Below are 22,307 nucleotides of genomic sequence, written 5' to 3'. Positions count from 1 at the left end.
GTACACAAACGATTGTCACGGACCCATATACCGACCCACTTGCAGAGGACCCATGTTGACAACAATCAATAGGACACCAAGGACCGAGTATTGAGGTTACGTCGACAACGCTTGATTGGACTGAGTATCAAGTCACTGACGATACTTGATATGAGCAGTACAATCAATCCTCCTGTCAAGTATATAAGCAAGTAGACATGCTGCCCTTATGGCATTGTGTTCAACCTTGTCAATCAACTTTGTTATTGGAATCTCACCTGCTCTCGAGCCAGACAGTATACTCTGTACTACTCATTGCACCCAAGCCATTGTTAGGTGTTTCACCCAGGCAACTTACCCCTACTGTTCCAGAACCAGAGCTTATCCTTGAGAACCAATCAAATAGTACTTACAAGCTTTGCTTAAAGTACAACTTCAACACAACGCTAGTGTGACGTGGCCGTCACTCTCATGGCAGGTGAGGTTTGACGGGCATGAGCACCCTGAACCATGGCACTTTTCTATCACTTGTGGTATTCCCACACTTGGTCTTTTCTACACCCTTATCTCCAATAAGCCTGAACCTTCCATCCCCCCATTCATCCATCTCAGAGAGCAGTTGGTATCCCCAGCTGGCCCCCTCTCACAAGCCAGCTCCCATTGCTGCAGATGCACGAGAGGAGTGTAATCCACTCACAATTACCATCTTGAGATGCTTGCCAACTGTGTTTTTGCTTGTACAGAGGCTTGCTGAACACCCTTTTTGACTTGGAGAACTTCCCAATAGCAAAGCCCTTCTCATCCATATTGTAAGTGTCCTCTGGCAGGATAGAGTATTGTTCCATTTTGCAGTGCATAAGGTCAAAATACTGCTTGTACTTTTCCCAGCTATCTGTAATGGGCAAGACCCATGTGGACTCACCTTGTGGGCTAGGCTTAGAGCCTAGGAGCAGCTCCTCCGTAAGGTAATGGGTACCGGTGGAAATCACCTTCCAACACCGGTTACCTCACCCTCCCTCTGCGCACGGCAGAATCGAGCATCTACAGGACTTCACTTCTTTAAACTGGTGTCAAGGCCTGCTCTTGGGCCCGTCGATCACGCGCATACAGAAGCGCCAGGTACCCGACCAACATGATGACGTGTCCAACACGCTCTTCACCAAAATGCTATTCACCGATGAAGCGTTGAGGGCATTTCTGTCTATGTTCAGCCCCCGGCAATACTGAATGAGAGTATGACGAGAGGGCTGTGTTCACTGAGAATACATCCTCGATCAACGAGGGCGCAAAACAGGGTCAACCAGCCGTGCTAGGGTCGTCCATACTGTCGAAGGAAGAGCAGGTGTTCAGTGCGACTGATCCGGACACACCAGAGATGTAACTACTGATAAGTCTTGGCCACGATGTCGATACCGGTGTGCGGCACTTGCATGGAGGAGCGAGCGACGCTGTTGGATCAGGTGATGTGCACGCTCATCTCGTATGTTTACGATAACACCTGCGCAACCGCCGATTTGAACGTAAAGCACAAAGCAGCAGTAACGACACCATGTGTGTTGCTCTGTCGAGCGAAGGTGGTCAAGAAGAAGGGCCAGTGGATCGAGTCAGTAGGCTGGGTCGAAGATGGGCAGGGCAAGGTCTTCGCAGAGAGTAAGGGCGCGTTTGTCATTTAAAAAAAAAGAGCGTAATTGCAGCAGCTGTGAGGATCTAGCCAAGCGCCTGAGATCTGCGTGCGAGTACTGGAAGGATTAGTGGAAACCATACACTTTTAGAAGAGACCTTCAGCCATTACGACATTTCGTAACTTCCAGCGTCTAAAATGAGTAATCCGTTTCATTGAGCTGTGTCAACAAACGAAGTAGTTCCGAATTCTTGTCAGCTCTAATGTTGAGGTTGTCGAGATTGGGGATATCTTGCGAAAGAAGCTGAGCCTCCCGCTGCGCCTGGCTGGCCTGAAGGCTGACACGACCTCCAGAACACACAACTTGCAACGCTTAGCCATCGTAATTTGGATTGGCTTACGATTCGAACACGCGTTCTATCGCTCAGAATGCGCGTCGCGAATGCAAAAGGCGCGGCCTGTTTCCCGGTCAATGAAAGCTAGAGTGCGAGAGCAACATATATGAACAGAAATTCGTCGAGCTAGTTACAACCATCCTTAGGCACTAAAAAGAATAACTACAACTTACAACGGTATCGAATTTTCCTTTGACAAACATGCCTACCATACCTACCTCTACCTTACAATACGTTCACCTTGCTTCTCGGGCCGACTCTTCCCCATCACCAGAATGCACCACCGCTGTCCCAGGCAGATACGGCCATGTAGACGACTACTCAGCCTGCAATGCATACTATACATACAATCCTTCCTTCGCCACTGCCATTCTCTTCACTGTCCTCTTCGGCTTCTTGACCATCGCACACGTCTCCCAAGCCTTCTGGCACAAGAAGAGATTCACATGGGTTGTGATCGTGGGCGTGCTTTTCGAGTTGACGAGCTTCGTGTGTCGCACATTGGGAAGTAGGGATCAGCAGAACATTGGACTTGCGACGGCGAGCCAGTTGTTGTTCTTGCTTGCGCCGCTTTGTAAGTCATCGCTGGGGTCAGACATGCCAATCCATTTGTCTGAACGATACCAGGGATCAATGCTTTTGTCTACATGACTTTCGGCCGTTTGGTGCATTTCTTCCACCCCGATCGTCGCTGCGCTGGTCTCAAAGCGCCGAGCATCGCGAAGTACTTCGTTTGGGCAGACATTGTATCTTTCTTAGTACAAGCTGCTGGTGGCATGATGCTGAACCCAGACAGTGATGCAGATGCTCGGAAGATTGGTCTCAAAGTGTACATGGCTGGTGTGGGTGTGCAAGAGGGCTTCATCGTATGTGCTTTGCTCTAAGCCTCTGGTGCAGATGCTAACAATCTTCAAGGTCGTTTTCACAATTCTTGGTATCAAGTTTGTACGAGATATGAATCAGATTGAACAGCAAGGCCAAGTGCCAGAGAACAGGACCGGCTGGCGTTTGCAGATGTGGAGTATGTTCATCGTCCTCATTCTCATCACTGTAAGTGAACACCTATCCGGTCTTCAATCGTCACTAATAGCGCTTCATAGGTTCGAATCATCTTCCGACTCGTCGAATTTACCAAAGGGTTTGAGCCTGGAAATCCGATGTTGTTCAACGAAGCATTCGTATATGCTCTGGATGCTACGCCAATGCTCCTCGCTCTTCTTTTGCTGGGTGTGATGCACCCTGGTAGGGTATTAGCTGGGCCTGACAGCGAGTTTCCTAGATTGTCACGCAAGGAGAAGAAGGTGTTGAAACAAGAGAGAAAGTCATTAAAACAGGGAAAGAAGGAGCGAAGACATTGTAGCAAAAAACAGGGGTATGCAGGCGTTGAGGCTGGTCTTTCCTGAGGCAGGTCAGCCACTGAGTAATGGAAGCTGCAAAAGAAATTAATACAGCGACGCTCTAACCCGCATCTCCTCGAGCGTTGATAGCACGAAGTGTTTTCAGCCTCCCCTGTTCAGCAAGGAAACCGCGAGGTATTCTGCCTTTTGAACCACATACCCTGTCAGTTAGATGGATATGGGAGGAAGTGGTTTGATATAAATACGGATGCAAATGTAAAGGTATAGAGCACTTTATGGTACAACATCTAACTGTCATGCCTCGGTGGCCCGAACGACGGGTTAGCATGCGAAGAGGCGCCACATCTTGGCCCTAAAGGGAAGCAAAACCCTTATCTGACCATACTCCTGCAAGGCTCGATGGCATGGTCATAGTAGCCGATGCTTCATGTTTCTTTGCGGTATAAGCTTTGCACTTTCACCCACAGTCCGGTCTTTTCGGTCTCTTCTGCTCTTCGTTCAGTCTCCACGAGTTGACCATCGACACCCTTGTTCGTCACAGCGTTTTGCTGCTTTCCGAGGTAATAATATGTTCAGTTGTCAGTCAAATGACCCACTTTTCGAGATGAGGAACTTACCAGGCATGCATAGCGAAAAGATTACAGGCAGGATGTTTAGAATCACGGCCACCAGAAATAGTGTGCCGTTGACGCGAGTGTAGGCTCTCACAGCGCCCTGTCGAATCGGATCTTCCCAGTTGTATTGTATTCTCAATGTCTTGATACTGTTGTAAATTGCCCTGATTGTTTTCTCCGACACGTCAGGCATCTCTTCGCGCATGTATGGTAACATCTTGTCTTTCCAGATGGACCCAGCGATGGTGGATCCTACTGAAGAAGCCAGTGTACTCCACAGCGCAACGATCGCGATAGCTGAAGACAAGTCTTCGTGTGGAACTGAAGCCTGAGACCCAACGCGTGCGCCAATGACTGTGAAGGCTCCACAGCCCAGCAAGAGCTGAGACATAACAAGAGCGCCTGTGTTTTGGGTGCTGCGGACATCGGTCGTCATCAGAATAGCGTTGCCAATGAGCTTGAGGATGGCACCAAGGACCATTAGCGTCTTGTAGCGATGTGAGTAGCGGTGAATCAGACCACCGAGTGGACCGAAGAGGCAAAGCACCAAGGTGTTGGTGTTCAGGTATGTGTTCCAGGCGTAGTTTGACCAGTTCTTGATAATGTAAACGTATGAAGAGAAGTAGGTCGCGCGTGTCGAGCTCCCCATCTGACCAGTGACATCAACTACCAGAGCACAGATGAAGGCTCTGTTCCTGAAGATCCGGCGGGTCATGATCGGTTTTGGTGCGACCAGGATCTCGAACGCAGCGAACAGTCCAAGGACGATGCAGCCGACAACAAGCATAGCGATCATGGACGGGTTGCTCCAACCTCCTTTGGCTGTCTTCGCAAGGTTGAAGGATAGGAGCACAAGAGCGAAACCGAAACCAAGAAGGATGAGACCGGCGAGGTCAATGTCGATGATGCCGCGCCAGGCGAGGTTGAGGTAGTCGCTGCCGGTACGAACCTTGATACCTTCTCTACGGGCCACACCAGCTTCACCGAAACTGATAGCACCAAGCTTGTCTGCTCGTCTCTGTACACCGTAGAGTGTCCAGATCGCAGGAATCAGGAGGACTGGCATCATTATTGCGAACATGCCGAGACCCCAGCGCCAGCTGCACGTCAACTTTCAGCTAATACCAGATACACGAAAAGAACAGGACAGACTTACTGGTCAGGAATCATGGCATCAGCGATGAAGCCGTTGACAAACACCGTGATGATAAACGGGCTACTGAGTAAGCCGCTCCAGAAAGCGCGCCACTCCAGCGGTGTGAGATCTGCCACAATGATGTCGCCCAACAAGTCCAATCCCGACTTCCCAAACGCAGTGAACGAAATACCGATAACATAGGCACCGATGTCATGGCAAGTCGCTGCCACCACGAATCCAATAACATAGAATATCAGTACGATGAGGTAGCAAGTTGGACGTGATGTGATATCCGAGAGCTTTCCAATGAAAGGCTTTGAGATGGCGCGGATGATCGAGGCGGCAGTATTGACGGCGCTGATTTCAGCATGGTGCGAGAAGGCCGATGCTGCTATGACAGTGAACTGTGAAGTGATGCCTTGGTCGAGGGCATAGCCGAACATTGTCAGACCAACGGAGGCAGCAAGGACGTATAAGAGTAGGCGCCCCGATCTACCGGAGTGGTAGAGAACATGGCTGAAACGCTCGACTTTCTTGACACCGGGGGTGTCAGACTCGAGAGGGGTTTTGACTAGATCGTCTGCAGTATCCTCGTTGGCTTGCGTGATTATATCGTTCTTCTTTTGCTCCTTCTGTGAGGCCGATGGGAGGCTTTCGTTGACTTGAGGTTGCAAGATTTCGTCCTTGGAAATCATGGTGTTGTCTGAGTTGCGGCTACCGAGATAAACAAGTCAACCTTCGCTCTCAAGAGCTTGATCTTGGTCATGGCAAAACAGACAACGATCAAGCCCTTCTTAAATTGTTCGGACACATGTTCATTGACGGAAGCTCCTCAAGTTTATCAGAGTTTTCGCGTCTGCCGTCCGCAGCTCTTCGCTCGCTACTTGAAAAGATCGAATGTCCGACCTGCTGAACGCCTGAAAACAGCAGGGAGTCCCTCCTGTTGGTCACAATTCATGCTAGTGGTATGTTGCGAACGTCGTCTTGATCTGATTAGATCAAACGCAAGTCTTGGCTGTCGATCGACCCCGCTCACATGAGGGCTGGCGTCGCTCAGTCATCTTATCAGATCATCTCCTTTGCGAGCACCGAGTTTCATCAGGAGATCCTGCCAGATCTGGTTATTGATAAAGTTCGTGTTCTCTAGCATCGCAAGAAGTGAAGATTGCGGCTCTCATCCTCGGTTATCGCTCCGCGGCGTGGCATCAGGTCCCTTCGACTTTCAGGTACCACACTTACAACATCAAACAGATCTGGAAAATCTCGAGCCATGACCGAGTACCGCCAGTATGCTGTTCCGCACCCAGAATGGATCGATGTAAGTCTAAAGGGTCTCCTCGCTCAGTCTAGTCGGATTGCCACATTCAGCAAGCCGGAAGCTGATCCGGTCGCAGTTTCCCAACAACCTTCCTCCAGGCACGCGACATGGCGTTCAAATGAATCGGGAGCGGAAAGACATATCGCCAGATCCAGCACTCGATATTTTCGAGTTCACAATCAAGGCTCGCGATTTTTACAACATCCGCCTCCGCGCCTATCGTCGCAAGGGCAGATCTGACTTGCCGCTATTCCTCTATATGCATGGTGGCGGTTTTATGACAGGCTCGCTAGAAACGGATGATCGTTCTTGTAGGGTCTTGGCAACAGAGGTCGATGTGTGCATTCTGAGCATCGAGTACCAACTCGCACCAGAGCATCAGTTCCCAGTGGGGTTCGAGAATTGCTGGGATGTCCTGAAATGGTGCGCTAGCACAGCGGCGAAAGAGAAGATGAGCATCGACCTGAGCAGGGGGTTTATTGTTGGTGGGACATCAGCAGGCGCAAACTTTACAGCTGGTCTTGCTCATCGATATCGCGATGAGGGACTGGCACCAAGGATCACAGGCCTGATATTTTGGGCTGGAAGTTGGTGCCATCCGGACGTTCGACCTGCGCACCTAAAACCACGGATTCTTTCTGTCGACGAGATAGACGATGCTCCCGGCTTAACAAAGACGTCGATTGAGTACTTCTGGAAGAAGTATGGCGCTCCAAAGGACGATCTGAGATACTCACCGCTCCTCCACGAAGAATGGAAGGGCGTCGCAAAGAAGGCATACTTTGCCATCTGTGGCTGGGATCCGCGCCGCGATGAGGCGATTGTGTTCGCAGACATACTAAGGGACAATGGACTCGAGGTAGAAGATCGAATTTATGCAGGTTTGCCTCACGGCTTTTGGACGACATGTCCGGAGCTTCCTGTCAGCAAAGCGTGGGAAGATGATGCAGTGGAGAAGATCAAGTGGGCACTTCTTCAGAGCTCAAAAGTCTCATAATCGATGCTTGTGATTGCCTCCAAGGTCGACATGAAATTGGTTTGGCGTAACGATTTTGCCCAGTCTGTAGGGGATAGGATTTCAAGCCTAATGCGAGTCTCTCGAGAACCCACTCGAAGAATTTCGTTTTGCATTTTGACATCTCTGCAATGATGAAGATCCAAAGGGGTCAGCATGTGAGAAGTCGTCTCCTTTGTGCCGTGCTTGCTTGTGGATAGGAAGCCAGCGACCCAAGCTGATTGTTTTGCTGGAGATGAAGTTGTGACAAGCAATGACGGTGCTGTAGAAAAAGCTCATGTTGCAGTGAATCTGGATGGACGCGTCAAGAAAGTCAAGAGCGGCCCGGGCTTGGTACACTAACCCATATTGAGACGGTTAAACATGTCACGTGCAATCGCTCAGAACTATCGAGCGGTTTCAAGGTCCCGTTTGCATGTGATGTCAGGCGCGCACTAATTTTATTCTGGCAAGAGGCAGGCTTGGCGCGGCAGGAACCTCTGCAAGATCAAAACTGTGAGTTGCGTCAGAACCGGAAGCCGAGTGTGCAAGCGAGTGTAACAACACGATCTGGAATTCTTGCGTCTCATCCTTGAGGACTTGTCGATCCTTCGCTTGCGGTCATTGCGTTGTCGCGCACAGCTCGGTGTTATGTGGCCGATGGTCTGCGGGAAATCTCACGGCCCACTCAGGGCTGCCCCACCGATTATCATACACCCTTGTCAATACATTACGTGTCAAGCTGTCACCGAGAATGAACACTGGAAGAGCTGGAAAATGAGAGATGGAACATGGAAGTTGTTTGAGAATTCTTGGTGGAATTGGGGAATCTTATGTACAAGAAAGGTCAAGCACAGAAAGGGAACGACAGATCTATGCCCTGTTCTTAATCACAGCAGCAGCCTTCTCTCCAATACCGTAGGCGGTCGCTTGCAAGTGGCACGAAGGGATGATTGGAATGATCGAAGCATCAACAACAGAGAGATGCTTTGTGCCGTAGACCAGGAGCTTGTCGCTGACGCAGCCACCAGCGCTCTCCGGCATCATGGGGCATGAACCAGAAGGATGTGCGAGCGTAGGCGACAAGGAAGCCTGAGCAAGGAGAGCAGAGTAGATGTCCTCATCGGAAGTGTACTGAGCACCGGGGACGGTCTCGCTGATCTTGTACTCCTTGAGCTCAGGGCGGGCCCAGACAGTGCGGAAGAAACGAAGACCAATCGCCATGACGGTTCTATCGACGGGGTTGACGAAGGCGTTGTGGATGATATCGGGAGATCCGGTGGGGTTCTTGGCGTTGATGTGAACGAAACCACGAGAGAGGGGCTTCTCGACGCCAACGAGACCATAAGTGCCATCAGCAGGGACAGGGAACTCGGCAACGGCGGCGTCCTTGCGCTGGAATAGACCGGCAATAATCTTCTTCTGCGCAGCGAAACCCTTGAGCAACTTCTTGTTGCCCTTGTAGAAGCTGGGGAGGTAAGAAGCATCTTGCTGGCTGTTGAGGCTGGCAACGACTGAGCTAACGTTCGAAGTCATATCGGGCAGAGAAATGAAGGCGAGGGCGTTACCACGGGCGTACGTGTATGGGCCAGTCTTGTTGGCTTCGTACTGAGCCCAAGCAGAGGCGTTGAAAGTAGCGTTGGTCATGAGGAGGTTAGGGCTGGGGTAGTGGACAGGCGTAGTGTTGAAGACTACGGTGGCGTAAGGGTGATCCTGGAAGTTAGACCCGACCGCATCGAGCTCGACCTTCACCTTTACACCAGCGGCCTTCAAGACAGACCTTGGACCCACACCACTGAGTTGTAGCAGCTTTGGAGTCTGGATAGCACCAGCGGCAAGGACGACCTCCTTCTTAGCGTTCACGATGGAAGTCTTGCCAGTAGTATCATCAGTGATCTCGACACCGGTGGCCGTCAACTTCTTCTTCCCACTTCCGAAGATAATCCTCTGGGCGGTGGTCTTGGTGAGGATGTTCAGATTGGTGCGCTGAGAAATGGGGTCGATGTACGCGTAGCGTGCGTGTGCCCTGCGACCGGTCTTCTTGTCCATGGTATTGGCGTACCAGGAAGGACCGTACGCCTCACCGTTGTTGCCATCCTCAGGAACGTGGACACCGGTGGCCTTCCATGCTGCCCAATAGTCCTTAATGTCGGGGTACTGAGTGTCAGTGATACTAACAGCCAGAGGACCGCTACCGTATGTCTCGGGATCCCAGGTGATGTTGAATGCCTCAGCGACAGCAGCTGAAGGGGGCTGGAAGGTTGTGCCCTTTTTGAAGTACGGCTCCATACCTGCCCAGCCCCAACCATTGTTTCCCAGAGCCTCCCAAGCATCGTAGTCAGCAGCAGAACCACGGTCGTAAACCATTCCGTTGACAACAGAACCGCCACCGAGAACCTTGGCAACCAAGACGTTGTATGTCGAGTTGCCCAGACCGGGCTCAGGCAGAGATGTGAGGTCATCCCACATCAGACCATTGGCACTGGTGAGATCGTTGGCCTTGTAAGGGATCATGTTTCCTGGGCTGTCGACAGACTCGCCACTCTCAATGACCAGGACAGATACTAGGAATTCACATCAGCAGTATTCTTGGATTCAGCTGCAAACAGCTACTCACCACGCTTGTCCTCGGTCAGACGGTTGGCAACAACCAAACCGGTGACACCACCACCAACAATGACATAGTCATAGTCTTTCGCGGTCGCTGCGGCAAGAGCAGGAGTGAAGATGATGCTGAAAAGCTGGACGGCCACGGCCAAACGGGAGAAGACTGGCATCTTAAAACCCAGGTATATTAAAGTGTTAACGAAAGTGATCTGGGATGCTCGTGGATGGACGTTGAAAGAGTTGCGGACACTAAAGTTCTTATACGATCGAGTCGAGCGTTGACATTGGTCGAAGACGTCCCGCGCCACGTGGGAAAGTCGGCAGTTCGCTATATCCCGAAGACTCCTTTTGTCGATAAAAGAAAGTCCCACAGTAAGGCGGAGGGCGAGCAAAATCAATGCCTGGAAACAAACAGTGGCGGCTGTGCAATCCTTCTCCGGACTAGAAACCTATGTTTCTCAGGCCAAATTCGTCTCTACGAAATTGCACCACAGCAGCGAGTCAATGCATTCCAGGGTCTTGCACTCATTCGAACATCGCTGTCGAAACGGCGCGGCGCGTTACCCGACGCCAGAGCCAACATCGTGCGATGCCAGAGAAGCTGGTGGCAGAACATCAAGGACGAGGACCTCAATCAAACTCTACTTTACAGAATTCTTGACGGGTTCAGGAAGTTTGACCCCACAATCGAACACTTCTAGAAGCCAGACCTGACAACTGTCAATGCACAAACATCTGGACTCAACCGGGATCATTATTGGTGTTGCGCAATCACTGCCTGGGTTCTGGAGATGAGCCTGAAAGCGGTGACGAGCCTCCGTATCCGCATACGCACAGTATCTACAGGTCGCCTGGATAAGGTGAGCGAAAGACTATGATGGCGAAATTATGAGGACTCGTTAGGTGCACGTTCCCCAACAAGACGGACGTGTACGACTCAAGTCAGTCCCCACACGGCTCGGTTTCCATTCCCGGTCTCACCAACTCGGACAAATGTCTGTTTCAAGCGAAACTTCGGAGAGCGCGGCAATTCGAGCATGCAAGACATGTGCATTTGCGCAGTGGCAAAAGCGAGTCGTGTGAGATGAATTTCTTTGATCTGATGTATGTACGTCTACGTTTCGTTTTCCCCAGACCGTCTGCGCCGCAGTACGCCGAATTCCTGCGCCGGAGAGTTACTAAGCGATCGGACCGTTTGAGCTACTGAAAGATGGGAAATCCATACACAAGAGTCTAGCTGTAGTAAGCAGCAGCCTCACGATAGGCCTAGCGGCACACGTATCATTGGACCTAGAGCACATCCCGCCGGTCAAAGCGCTCCTTGCCATCAAAAATTGATGCATTTTGTTCTAGCTCAAGCCAAGCAGTTGGCTCTAGGGATGCCCCCAGAGCACGTGGACGGCAGCTATGGCAGAGGCGCACCTGCGGCCCAACCTCGCCGCTAGGGTCTGTCGCCGATCGAGTGTCTGCTCGCATGTAGACGCGAGCCTAGAACCTTATTCAAAACAAGCTCATCGCAGGGAATCATTTACCAAGTTCCAGCAGTGGTAGTTCCAGATACGAGCACCCTGAGCTCCGAAGACGAAGTCCTTGAACCGGACGATATTATGGAGGTCGGTAAGCTAGTGCAGAAGACTAGTACTCGTTCTGTCTACGTCGCAGAGCTTCATGGACAGCTACACCAGACAGCCTGTCGCGGTAGGATCATTGAGCTTGCATTGAGGACATTGCCGCGGTGGCGTGAGTAAATGTGTGGCTTTTGTTTGATACCTAGCGGGACGGCTTGACTTTAACAACGAGAATGATCTCCGAATCCCAGACTAAAATCTATGGTCCAAATCTCAAGCAACCCTCGCTCGACTCGCTAGCTCTATCCCACGACTCGTACAGGAAGTCGCACCAACTTCCGCTCTTTTGAGTTCTGTCACTCTGGAGCCGTTGCTCTCCCCACATAACGTAGAGCATGTCAAAGTTGACGTCGACGATTGCAACGACGTAAGGGTGTGCTCATTTCTGTCACAGCTGATGTCAAAGTGTATCAGATATCTTCTGAGACTCTTGATGTCAGATGCATGACGGTTCAAGGTGGTTTCAGGGCATCCAACTCCACTCTTCACCGTCCTTTCTCCAATCGGCGCAATATGACCCCTGCGGGCCCTCAATCAAGGGTAGGTACAACACGAACAGTTCAGTCCGTGGATCGCCACCCCTGTGCAAGGACTGTTCCTGCAATACAGTCTGGAAACCCGTATCCCTCTGCTCGGATCAGTGACTATGTCCGTGTTCTATTCCCAAATCGTCGGTCCTGCATTTCCACGTTTGACTGCACTTGCTCCTCCAGGATGACATGGGAGGACGAACTGCCTACATATCGACGCCGCTCACCGTCGCCCTCGGCGGCTGTCTTCTCTCTCGCTTTTTTGGAAGGACCCATCGAACACAATGGATACCACGGGCTCAGCACAGCAAGACTGGCCCAATGAACGGATCAAGATCCTCGTTCCAGCATGGACTCTTATGATTATCAGTACAGCTTTCCTTGTATGGAGAGTTGTGTATGGGTTCATACATGGACGCAAGTTCATGATATGCGATCACCTGTTGATCATTGCCACTGTAGGTTTTATACCCACTTCAGATCGACCGGAAGATCTAATAAGATTGCTTGTAGCTTCTTAACATCAGCGCGACTGGCATCAACCAAGTCGTCATCGATGCTGGCCTGGGACGACACTTCTTGGACCCGTCGGTCGATGTTATGCGCTACTCTTACTACCTTTGGATCACACAAATCGTCAACATCATCGGTGTCGCGGTTCTGAAGTGGTCGATTTGCGCATGGCTGTTGGTGCTCAACTTCTCCAAGATATACCAGGCCATCGTATGGTTTTCGATTGCGCTGGTTACTGCCTTCAACTTTCTTGCGCCAGTGTTGACGCTGTTTGGTTGCGCGCCCCTCGAAGCAAACTGGAACTATGGATATCAACCTAGACACTGCTGGGCTAAAGGCACGCTGTGGCTCTCATATACACAGGGCATCTGCAACATTCTGACTGATGTAATTTACATGGCCGCACCGCTTATCTATCTGTCTCAAGTACAGCTGTCGCGGAAGACGCAATGGGGTATTCGCATCGTATTCTTGTTAAGCATTCCGTAAGTCAGCTCACATCACGAGACGGAGTTTTCGCAGCTAACATCGATCCTTGCAGTGCTACGATCTGCTCTATTTTCAAGACCATCGAGCTGAAGACCATCACTGAGACCAGGGACCCAACCTGGTCAGGAGTCAACCTCGGAATCTGGAGTTCAGCTGAGCTGTCCATCGGTATCCTTATTGCATCTCTGCCGCCACTACGCAAGGCATTCGACAATCTCTTTCAAAAGATCCTCCCCTCCACTCTCACACCCTCCAAGACACCAAACTCGCAATATGGATACGGGCGCTCGACCAACGGCAACCACATCAGACTAGACACGTACGAGAACAACAAGCGTTTGCACAAGAGCACGCACAAGAGCGTTCATCCAGGCGAGTCAGCGCTCGACAGCGATTCTGACAGCGAGCGCGCAATTCTAGAGGATGAAGAAAATAAGAGTGTAGGCATCATGAAGACAACCAAAGTCACTGTTCTCGAAGGACCGAGGCAGAAGGTGTCGCAGGAGTCGCTGCGGAAGCAGAGCCACGACTGGGCGTCTCCGGATATCGAAAGTGGCATTGCTTGTGCGAGGTGACGATAGCTGTTCCCTTTGTTTGTAATGACAGTCCACGTTCTCATGTACAATATAGTAGTACTCGAAGGCAGCGCCTTCGCGTTCCCCAATCTTTGTCCCCCAACATGGTTTTCTCTGCAAAACACGTCGTGCCACCTTGTCTTTCCGATAATCCTGGTGGTTCTGCCATTCTTGGTCAAGAGCGACTGCCCAGTTTGCACCTTCCTTTCGCACTTGACTTGGCAAGCAAGTCAGCTCCTGACATCACTGTAACGCATATCACGAAACATTGTACTAACATAATCGTAAGATTCTTCCTGGCGCATTTTCAACATCCATCGGAGACTCGACACTGCAATGGCAGCTACAATCACCTCAAGCACATGGTCGGCCGCATCGTCTTCCCGACAATATTGCCCACAACCTCCTGCCTCATGAGCTTTAGCCGACTTCCACTGAACCGAAAGGCAACTTGACAAGGTCTGCCAATCATGGACGACAGCTGCGAGGATAGTTGGTCGATGGCGCGATCAGGGACAACGAGTGAAGGGAACATCATTGTGACCCGCTTGGACGCAGCTCCTCTACGTTGTATATCACGAAACCCCCCGTCACAGTTCACGATCGTGTTCGACCACCCTACCGCTACCTCATTCTCGTATCGGTGCAAGTACAAGATACGTTGAGCTTCATTGTGTGCTTCCTCAGCAATGTCTTCGAGTATACCGCCACGCACCGGGCCTCCTGATGCCTCCATCAATGTGACCGGAGATATATTCCAGAGTGAGGTTCAGGTTGATGAGTTTGGCACCGTGACACGGGGAGAACCGCTTACAGCCTGCTCTCCATCTGCGTAAGCTAACATGTTTGCGAAGTGTTTGTTGCTCACTGACCTATTGTACGCAGCTTCAAGGACCGTTGATTACAGTCAGCGGACAAACTTGGCAACTTCAGGGTATACCTTTGAATGGATCGCAGCTTCAAGGAGAGTCCACAGCCGTCATCACGACATTGCTAGCAGCACAACAGCAGGAACAAGAGGCGGAGCCGACCACCGAAATGGCAACGGCACGCCGAAGAAGCGTCAACTAAAGAAGCGTCCGGACAAAGTGTCAGTAACCCAGACTGATGAGCTGTTGAAACATCTCTTGATGAAATCATAGTGACAACGTGTTCGCCAGCGGTCCGTTGCAGTGTTTGCCAGCGGTCCGTTGCAGTGTTTGCCAACGGCTCGCTGCACTGATTGTCAAGCTCATTCGGTTAGTTTGGTTTGCTTTCCCAACCCTTCACGCTATCCCCTTCTACTATATAGTCTCGATCGATTCCAGCCAATAGCTCTAAAGATCAATCAACACAATCATCTCAACCCTTCCGCACAACGATAATTCGCCGGCCCAAAGGAGATACGGATGCTCCATAAGCCAGCTGTAGCTCTGTTGAAGCTTCGGCTAGGCGCGCATCTGAGGGCAACCCTGATGCGCAGCGTGAACTTCTATGGAGCCCTCCAGCACTGACAGATGAGGATCAGCCACCCATCGATGAAGCTGCTGAAGCCAACAACTGGCGCGACCGAATCAACACACTCGAGGTTCCAGAATCAGCGCTTCAAGAGAACTCCACTCCCGTGCTCAAGTTCCCGATTCGTCTGGCAGCGCTTGAAGCTTCGTCCTAAAGGGGAACACTTGGTCATCACCCTCGTCCGGCCCAACCATAAAAACGCGCCAAATACGCCTTACGTCTTGTGCTCGCAGCTGAGAACCCAGTGGATATCAAGAACAAGCGGAACCACAAGAAACAGTGGGAAAACCTCGACGCGACGTATAGCAAGGATGCTATCGAGAAGGTGTGCCATCCTGCGGTGAAACACCATGACCTCACTGCCTCAGTGTATGTGGATAGTCAGCAGAAGAGACACTGCAAGTCAGAGTCGCTGCACATGGATGAGCCAGAGGTCTCCGCTGCTTTCTGCAGGTTTACTGAGCTTGTATAGCACTGCTTCTATACCCACAAGAAGCCTGTTGGAGTCATATTTGACCTTGTGGTTACTCCTGTTGCCACTCCAGCTATAGGCACTTCAACTCAACACTAGTTGACTCAGGTCAATGAAGTGATGGCTAACCACCTTGCTGGCGGAGGCCTAGGGCAAGTAAGAAGGTACTGGAAGTGTACCAATGCTCACTGCGATAATGTTGACAACACTTGCTGGGTTGACCTCAACCCAGGTGAGGAGTTACCTGGTAGAATTGAGCAACACCATGAGCTGCCTGGACCCATTATCATGAACTGGGATCGAGAGATCATCTGCGGTACCTCAACGCTGGAGGTACCATCCCAGAACATCATCAGGCAGATCTATGGCTTCAAGAACAGGGAGAAAAGGTCATCAGTGAAGGTTTCAGTCTACAGGAGCGGCCTTGACCAGAAAATTGATCGCCTTGTGGCGCTGGTCACTGTTGTGGCCACAGTCCAAGCAACCTCTGCACTCAACAGCACTGTTGGCAATGGGGCTAATAGGGGGCTTGCCGGTATTGAAGTTCAAGGGCTTATCCAGGATGCAATGGGTGGTTGAGTTGGGATCAGGTGTACTTGCCAGAACTGCTTTTTTGGAAAAATTTCAAGGGATACTTGTGGAAGGGTTGAGAGTATTGATTGATCTTTTTGAGCTATGGTGAGGATCGATTGGGACTATATAGTAGAAGGGAATAGCCGTGAACGGGTGTAGAAGCAAACCCAAGCTGACCAAATGAGCTGGACAATCAGTGCAGCGGACCGCTGGGAAACACTGCAATGGACCGCTGGCAAACAATACTGGCATCAGGAATGGCAACACTTGAGATTACCAAAAGCATCAGGATTGATTGAGAAGACCTTGTAGAATAACTTCCTTTAATCCAAGTATGTTGCTGTGTCATAGGTTCATTGTACAGGTATGAACATAAAAGTATCCCCAGCTAGCTTTCCTGCTGATAGGTTTGGTGTTCCTCTTGCTTTTTTCACGCTAAGAAACTAAGAGGGAAAATTCCCTATAGCTTTTGGGGACTTAGACAATTTTTAAGTATCTTGTCCCCCTCATGTCTACAGCCCCTCCGATGTAATGGGCTAGGCCCAGTGTTAGCGCCTCGGCAACAGCACTGGCCTTGGTACCTTCAAATTGGGCATACAATCCCCAGCCACCTCTGGGGTGGGCCCTGCAACCACCAAAGCAGGAGTTTTAAAACTCTGCAAGTCCTTCTCTGGGACTTGCTCCTTATCAAATCCATGAAGTTCTAGTTTGCATATTGCCCTCAGCGGCTTGCCCCTTACATCCAAAGGTGTTAAAAGATCAACCACAATGTAGTCAAATTAAGAACCCTTGCAGGAGGTGGCTGTGATACATGTGTTTAATAATGACGTCAAGTTTCAGCTTCATTCAACTATGTTGTGTTGTTGGCCAAGACCACTTTGGAGAAATCCTCTGACACGCCAAGTCTGACCCCAGCCTCTCCACCAAAAGCCGCCTGGGCAGCTGCCCTACCTAAACGTGGGCCAATTTTGACACTAAGTGTGAGGTCACTGTAGGCAGGCAATTGGACACAGGATGGATTGGGGCCATCTGGGGCCAAATGGGATGGGATTAGACAAATCCTTGATGGTTGAGCCTCAAGGTTTGTGAGGAATATATACAGGTAGCCTGTGAGCCTCCAGTCCAGCTCCAGAGTCTGTCCAAGGGCTGGCTGGTACTGTTACGATCCTACGTCCCACGATAGGACGACAAGCAATAAGTAACCGCCAACCAAACACGGAGGCCTGGGGGAAGGCGCAGCAAGGCAAGGCCGCCCGGCCGGCGCCTAGGGGATTGCTCTCAGCCGAGCTGACACACGTGACGGAGCTCGTCAACGAGCAAGGTCACGTGAGTGCTCGTCAGCGAGCATGACGTGATGCTCGTCAACGAGCATCGTACCATGCTCGTTGACGAACCGCAATCCATCTGGATTGGCCAGGACCGACTCTGCTCATCAACGAGCAGATCTGGTGGACTGTATATATATGTGTAGGAACACAACCCTTATGGTTCGTGTTCAACCTCGTCAATTAAGTTTGTCATTGGATCTCAACCAACCTTTGAGCTAGACAGATTGCCTGTACTACTCATTGTTACCCCAAGCCGTCGTTAGGTGTTTCACCCAGGCGACTTACCCTACTGTTCCAGAGCCAGAGTTCATCCTCGAGAACCAATCGAATAGTGCTTACGAGCTTTGCTTAAAGTACGACTTCAACAGGTACATGTAAGGGGAAATACCCGTGTGTTACAATTTGTGCCTTAAGCAAAGCTTGTAGACACTAGTTGATTGATTCTCAGGGATGAGCAGAGGTACAGAAAGCCATAGGGGTTGACAGTCACCTAAGCAAAGCTTGGGTGGTCAGGGGTAGACTATCTGGGCAAGGCAGTAGTAGCCTTTGTAATAGTCAGGTAGTTGTCTAGTCAAAGACCATGGCAACTGGTTGCAATGAGTAGTACAGAGTATACTGTCTGGCTCAAGAGCAAGTGAGATTCCAATAACAAAGTTGATTGGCAAGGTTGAACACAATGCCATAAGGGCAGCGTGTGTACTTGCTATATACATGAGCAGAGGATTGCTCAGATTGCTCAGATTGCTTGGTACTGAGTATACTGATTGTACCAAGTATACTGCTTGTGTTGAGTATACTGACCATGCTGAGTATACTGCTTGTGTCAAGTATACTGACCATGCCAAGTATACCAATTGTACTAAGTACACCAATTGTACCAAGTACACTAATTGTACCAAGTATACTGCTCATGCCAAGTGTTGCCGATGCAGCCCACTGCTCAGGTCACTTGAGTTGCTCCACTGAGAGTGATGATCATACTGAGTATTGCCAACGCAGCCCACTGCTTGAGTCAATCAATACTACAGTTCCTTGGCTCCTCTTGTATTGTTGTGTAGTCCTGTTCATTCAGTGTTGTTGCAGGTTGCCCTTTGATTGTAACAGTATTGGCCAGCCCTCAGATGTACTCCAGGACTGGACCAGAGGCTCACAGGCCACCTGTATATATTCCTTATGAACCTTGAGGCTCAACCATCAAGGATTTGTTTAATCTCATCCCATTTGGCCCCAGATGGCCCCAATCCATCCTGTGTCCAATTGCCTGCCTACAGTAACCTTACACACAGCTCACTCTAATGGTGAGCCCTAGCCAGAACAGTACTATATCATCAGCCAGGCCTGACAACAAGGGGTACAACTTTTACCAGGTAGTCTTCACAGATGAGGCTCCTGCTCAGATAGGAGAAGAGAGGGGTATGATCAGAACCTGGTGCCGTGAAGGAGAGCGCTGGGATACCAATGTGTTACAATCCTACGTCCTGCAATAGGACGACGGGTAATAAGTAACCGCGAACCAAACATGGAAGCCTGGGGGAAGGCGCAGCACGGCAAGGCTACCCAGCCAACACCTGAAGGATGCTCTCAGCTGAGCGGTCACATGAGTGCTTGTCAATGATCATGACACCATGCTTGTCAACGAGCATCATATGGTACTTGTCAACAAGACACAATCTATCTGTATTGGTGTAACGGGATTACAGTGCTGTAGTGAAGTAGGCTGTCATGTCCCATTGGGACGCTAGCATGGTATGGGTGAGAGCGCATAGATAATTGGGCACACAATGGCCAGGGAACGGTAGCAATTAATCTTACAAGACCACCCCCCATTGCTACTGAGCTCGCTGTCACAGATACCCTTACAATTGGCCAGGACCAACTCTGCTTGTCAACAAGCAGATCTGGTGGACTGTATATAAGCAAGTAGGAACACAACCCTTATGGTTTGTGTTCAAACTTGTCAATCAAGTTTGTCATTGGATCTCAATCAACCTTTGAGCTAGACAGATTGCCTGTACTACTCATTGTTACTCTGAGCTGTCGTTAGGTGTTTCACCTAGGCAACTTACCCCTACTGTTCTAGAACCAGAGCTCATCCTCAAGAACCAATCAAATAGTACTTACGAGCTTTGCTTAAAGTACAACTTCAACACAATGTCAAACACAATTGGAACAGGAAGGACTGCTGCCTGCAGTTCTATGTGTGAGAGGGGGCCAGGTGGGGATACCAACTGCTCTCTGAGATGGAAGGATTGGTGGAAGGATGGTTCAGGCTTGTTGGAGATAAGGGTGTAGAGGAGACCAAGTGTGGGGATACCACAAGTGGTAAAAAGGATAAGTGATAAAGAAGGGATCAAGTGTAGGAATACTACAAAGGATCAGTGAGGAGTGAGTTGAGGAAGGAATTGTTGAGGTGAATTGAAGGAGTGGATTGAGTTTTGTATTGCAAGCATGAGTTATCTGAGCAGGAGGGCAGGCTGCCTTTATAGACAGACTGCTGGCTCCTGGAATGTTCTAGATACATTGGCATTTGTAATCATTTGTAATCATTTGTCAGCAACCAGAAGATTCTGTGTTGTTCCATGGGATTCCATGATGTTCCATGATGTTCCATGATGTTCCATGTTGTTCCATGATGTTCCATGAGGTTCCATGAGGTTCCATGAGGTTCCATGAGGTGTGACTGGGTGGATTGTTATTGGCTGCAAGCCATGTCAGGATGACACAGTGGTACACTAGGTAGCACTGACAAGGATTGCTCTCACGCTAACGTAGGCAACAACAGAGCAGCGGCAAGTCTTGGTTAAACTGAGACGGGAACAAGGCCGGCTGTCAGACTGCATATATGCTCTCACTGATCTCATGATCCAATGTACAGCAACAGAGCACGCAGAGCACTTTGCATGAACGCTCCCACTGCTCTCACTGCGCCATCAGATCACACAGAGCAGACGGATCACCACGCAACCACGTTTAGTATATAGCATGTAGGAACACAACCCTTATGGTTTGTGTTCAACCTTGTCAATTAAGTTTGTCATTGGATCTCAACCAACCTTTGAGCTAGACAGATTGCCTGTACTACTCATTGTTACCCCAAGCCATCGTTAGGTGTTTCACCTAGGCGACTTACCCCTACTGATCCAGAACCAGAGCTCATCCTTGAGAACCAATTGAATAGTACTTACGAGCTTTGCTTAAAGTACAACTTCAACAGCTACAATACTCGGAAGAAGCAGTATGTTCCAAGCCAGATGGACTGTCATTGTGGGGAACGTGCCTGTGGAGGTGTTGATGGATACCGACACCGTGAAGGTGCTGTTACAATCCTATGTCCCGCAATAGGATTGCAGAAGCAATAAGTAACCACCAACCAAACACAGAAGCCTGGGGGAAGGCGCAGCACAACAAGGCTGCCCAGCCAGTGCCTAATGGGTTCAGGCAGACTCACATGACAAGCTCATGAACAAGCAAGGTCACGTGAGCGCTCAATGACACAATGCTTGTCAACAAGCATGGTACAATGCTCATCAACAAGGCGCAATCCATCCAGATAGGCCAGGACCAAATCTGCTTGTCAATAAGCAGTATCTGGTGGACTGTATATAAGCAAGTAGGAACATAACCTTTATGGTTTGTGTTCAACCTTGTCAATCAACTTTGTTATTGGAATCTCAACCGCTCTCAAGCCAAACAGTCTACTCTGTACTACTCATTGCCTCCAGACACCACAGTCTTTGACTAGACATCTACCCCTGATCACTCCAAGCATTGCTTAAGTGACCAACCCCTTCTTCCTTCATGCTACACTTATCCCTGAGAACCAACCTGACTAGTGCCTACAAGCTTTGCTTAAGACATGACCTCAACAGGTGCCCTCAAGAAGGTTGTCCCATGGATCAAAACTCTAGAAAAGCAAGGGCTCAAGCGTGTGCTTCAACAGGATGGTGCTCCTGCACATAAGGCTTGAATTTCAAATGATTATCTCATTGTCGAGCATGTGGATAGGCTGTGGTGGCCAGGTCACTCTCTTGAGGTCAATGCATCCAAGCATGCCTGGCCTTGGATTTGGCATCACATAACAAAGGAATTCTCACCATCTTGTAATGCCAGAGAGTGTGAGGATCAGTGGAAACGTCAGCGGGAGGCCAGGCCTATAGAGGTTATCAATGCGTGGGTAGATGCAGTCCCAGAGCAGGTGCAGAGGATCATAAGAGTGGGTGGAGAGAATAACTTCCATGGGTGATTGTCATCCTGACACGGCTTGCAGCCAACAACAACCCTACCAGTCTTTATACTTGTGTTAGCACCCATTTGTCAGCACCCATTTGTCAGCACCCATTTGTCAGCTCCTATTTGTCAGCTCCCATTTGCCAGCTCCCATTTGTCAGCTCCCATTTGTCAGCTCCCATTTGTCAGTGTCATCCTGACATGGCTTGCAGCCAATAACAATCCAACCAGTCACACCTCATGGAACCTCATGGAATCCCATGGAACCTCATAGAACATCATGGAACCTCATGGAACCTCATGGAACCTCATGGAACATCATGGAACCTCATGGAACATCATGGAATCCCATGGAACATCATGGCATCCCTGTTGAAGTCGTGTCTTAAGCAAAGCTTGTAGACACTATTCGATTGGTTCTCGGGGATGAGCAGAGGTACAGAAAGCCATC

The 22,307-nt window shown here is 50.1% G+C and overlaps 9 protein-coding genes across 9 annotated transcripts; 6 read left to right on the top strand and 3 right to left on the bottom strand.

The window, feature by feature from the left end:
* Positions 1-876: 876 nt before the first annotated feature.
* BU25DRAFT_443245 (uncharacterized protein) lies at positions 877-2,139 on the top strand (the record flags this gene model as incomplete). Its single annotated transcript, XM_033709346.1, has 4 exons — positions 877-939; positions 1,027-1,184; positions 1,225-1,321; positions 1,419-2,139. The coding sequence occupies 4 exons, from the start codon at positions 877-879 to the stop codon at positions 1,650-1,652; spliced, it is 552 nt and encodes a 183-aa protein (XP_033556597.1). The 3' UTR covers positions 1,653-2,139.
* On the top strand, positions 2,090-3,588 carry BU25DRAFT_212258 (uncharacterized protein). The gene is made up of 4 exons (XM_033701218.1): positions 2,090-2,569; positions 2,623-2,861; positions 2,911-3,045; positions 3,096-3,588. Exons 1-4 carry the CDS (start codon positions 2,197-2,199, stop codon positions 3,396-3,398), a joined length of 1,050 nt encoding a protein of 349 aa, XP_033556596.1. The 5' UTR covers positions 2,090-2,196; the 3' UTR covers positions 3,399-3,588.
* Positions 3,570-6,017, bottom strand: BU25DRAFT_415341 (MFS general substrate transporter). The gene is made up of 3 exons (XM_033707516.1): positions 5,124-6,017; positions 3,971-5,067; positions 3,570-3,921 (listed from the first exon to the last, which is right to left on the bottom strand). The coding sequence occupies exons 1-3, from the start codon at positions 5,798-5,800 to the stop codon at positions 3,779-3,781; spliced, it is 1,917 nt and encodes a 638-aa protein (XP_033556595.1). The 5' UTR covers positions 5,801-6,017; the 3' UTR covers positions 3,570-3,778.
* A 254-nt stretch (positions 6,018-6,271) lies between these two features.
* On the top strand, positions 6,272-7,551 carry BU25DRAFT_415340 (alpha/beta-hydrolase). The gene is made up of 2 exons (XM_033707515.1): positions 6,272-6,423; positions 6,500-7,551. Exons 1-2 carry the CDS (start codon positions 6,376-6,378, stop codon positions 7,418-7,420), a joined length of 969 nt encoding a protein of 322 aa, XP_033556594.1. The 5' UTR covers positions 6,272-6,375; the 3' UTR covers positions 7,421-7,551.
* A 431-nt stretch (positions 7,552-7,982) lies between these two features.
* BU25DRAFT_402774 (GMC oxidoreductase) lies at positions 7,983-10,194 on the bottom strand (the record flags this gene model as incomplete). Its single annotated transcript, XM_033705056.1, has 2 exons — positions 7,983-9,981; positions 10,035-10,194. The coding sequence occupies 2 exons, from the start codon at positions 10,192-10,194 to the stop codon at positions 8,291-8,293; spliced, it is 1,851 nt and encodes a 616-aa protein (XP_033556593.1). The 3' UTR covers positions 7,983-8,290.
* On the top strand, positions 10,090-10,843 carry BU25DRAFT_212224 (uncharacterized protein). Its single transcript, XM_033701217.1, has one exon. It carries the CDS (start codon positions 10,249-10,251, stop codon positions 10,723-10,725), a length of 477 nt encoding a protein of 158 aa, XP_033556592.1. The 5' UTR covers positions 10,090-10,248; the 3' UTR covers positions 10,726-10,843.
* Positions 10,844-12,466: 1,623 nt separating this feature from the next.
* BU25DRAFT_402772 (uncharacterized protein) lies at positions 12,467-13,759 on the top strand (the record flags this gene model as incomplete). The annotated part of the gene is made up of 3 exons (XM_033705055.1): positions 12,467-12,640; positions 12,696-13,180; positions 13,237-13,759. The coding sequence occupies 3 exons, from the start codon at positions 12,467-12,469 to the stop codon at positions 13,757-13,759; spliced, it is 1,182 nt and encodes a 393-aa protein (XP_033556591.1).
* A 689-nt stretch (positions 13,760-14,448) lies between these two features.
* BU25DRAFT_425783 (uncharacterized protein) lies at positions 14,449-16,307 on the top strand (the record flags this gene model as incomplete). The annotated part of the gene is made up of 6 exons (XM_033708374.1): positions 14,449-14,591; positions 14,652-14,849; positions 14,902-14,997; positions 15,191-15,381; positions 15,490-15,581; positions 15,837-16,307. The coding sequence occupies 6 exons, from the start codon at positions 14,449-14,451 to the stop codon at positions 16,305-16,307; spliced, it is 1,191 nt and encodes a 396-aa protein (XP_033556590.1).
* Positions 16,308-19,894: 3,587 nt separating this feature from the next.
* BU25DRAFT_415338 (uncharacterized protein) lies at positions 19,895-20,251 on the bottom strand. Its single transcript, XM_033707514.1, has one exon. It carries the CDS (start codon positions 20,154-20,156, stop codon positions 19,995-19,997), a length of 162 nt encoding a protein of 53 aa, XP_033556589.1. The 5' UTR covers positions 20,157-20,251; the 3' UTR covers positions 19,895-19,994.
* Positions 20,252-22,307: the final 2,056 nt, after the last annotated feature.

The sequence above is a fragment of the Macroventuria anomochaeta genome (assembly GCF_010093625.1).
Source record: "Macroventuria anomochaeta strain CBS 525.71 unplaced genomic scaffold BU25scaffold_45, whole genome shotgun sequence".
Classification (NCBI taxonomy): Eukaryota; Fungi; Ascomycota; class Dothideomycetes; order Pleosporales; family Didymellaceae; genus Macroventuria; species Macroventuria anomochaeta.
Note: the sequence above shows the minus strand (reverse complement) of the source record. Positions and strands in the feature narration are given on the sequence as shown.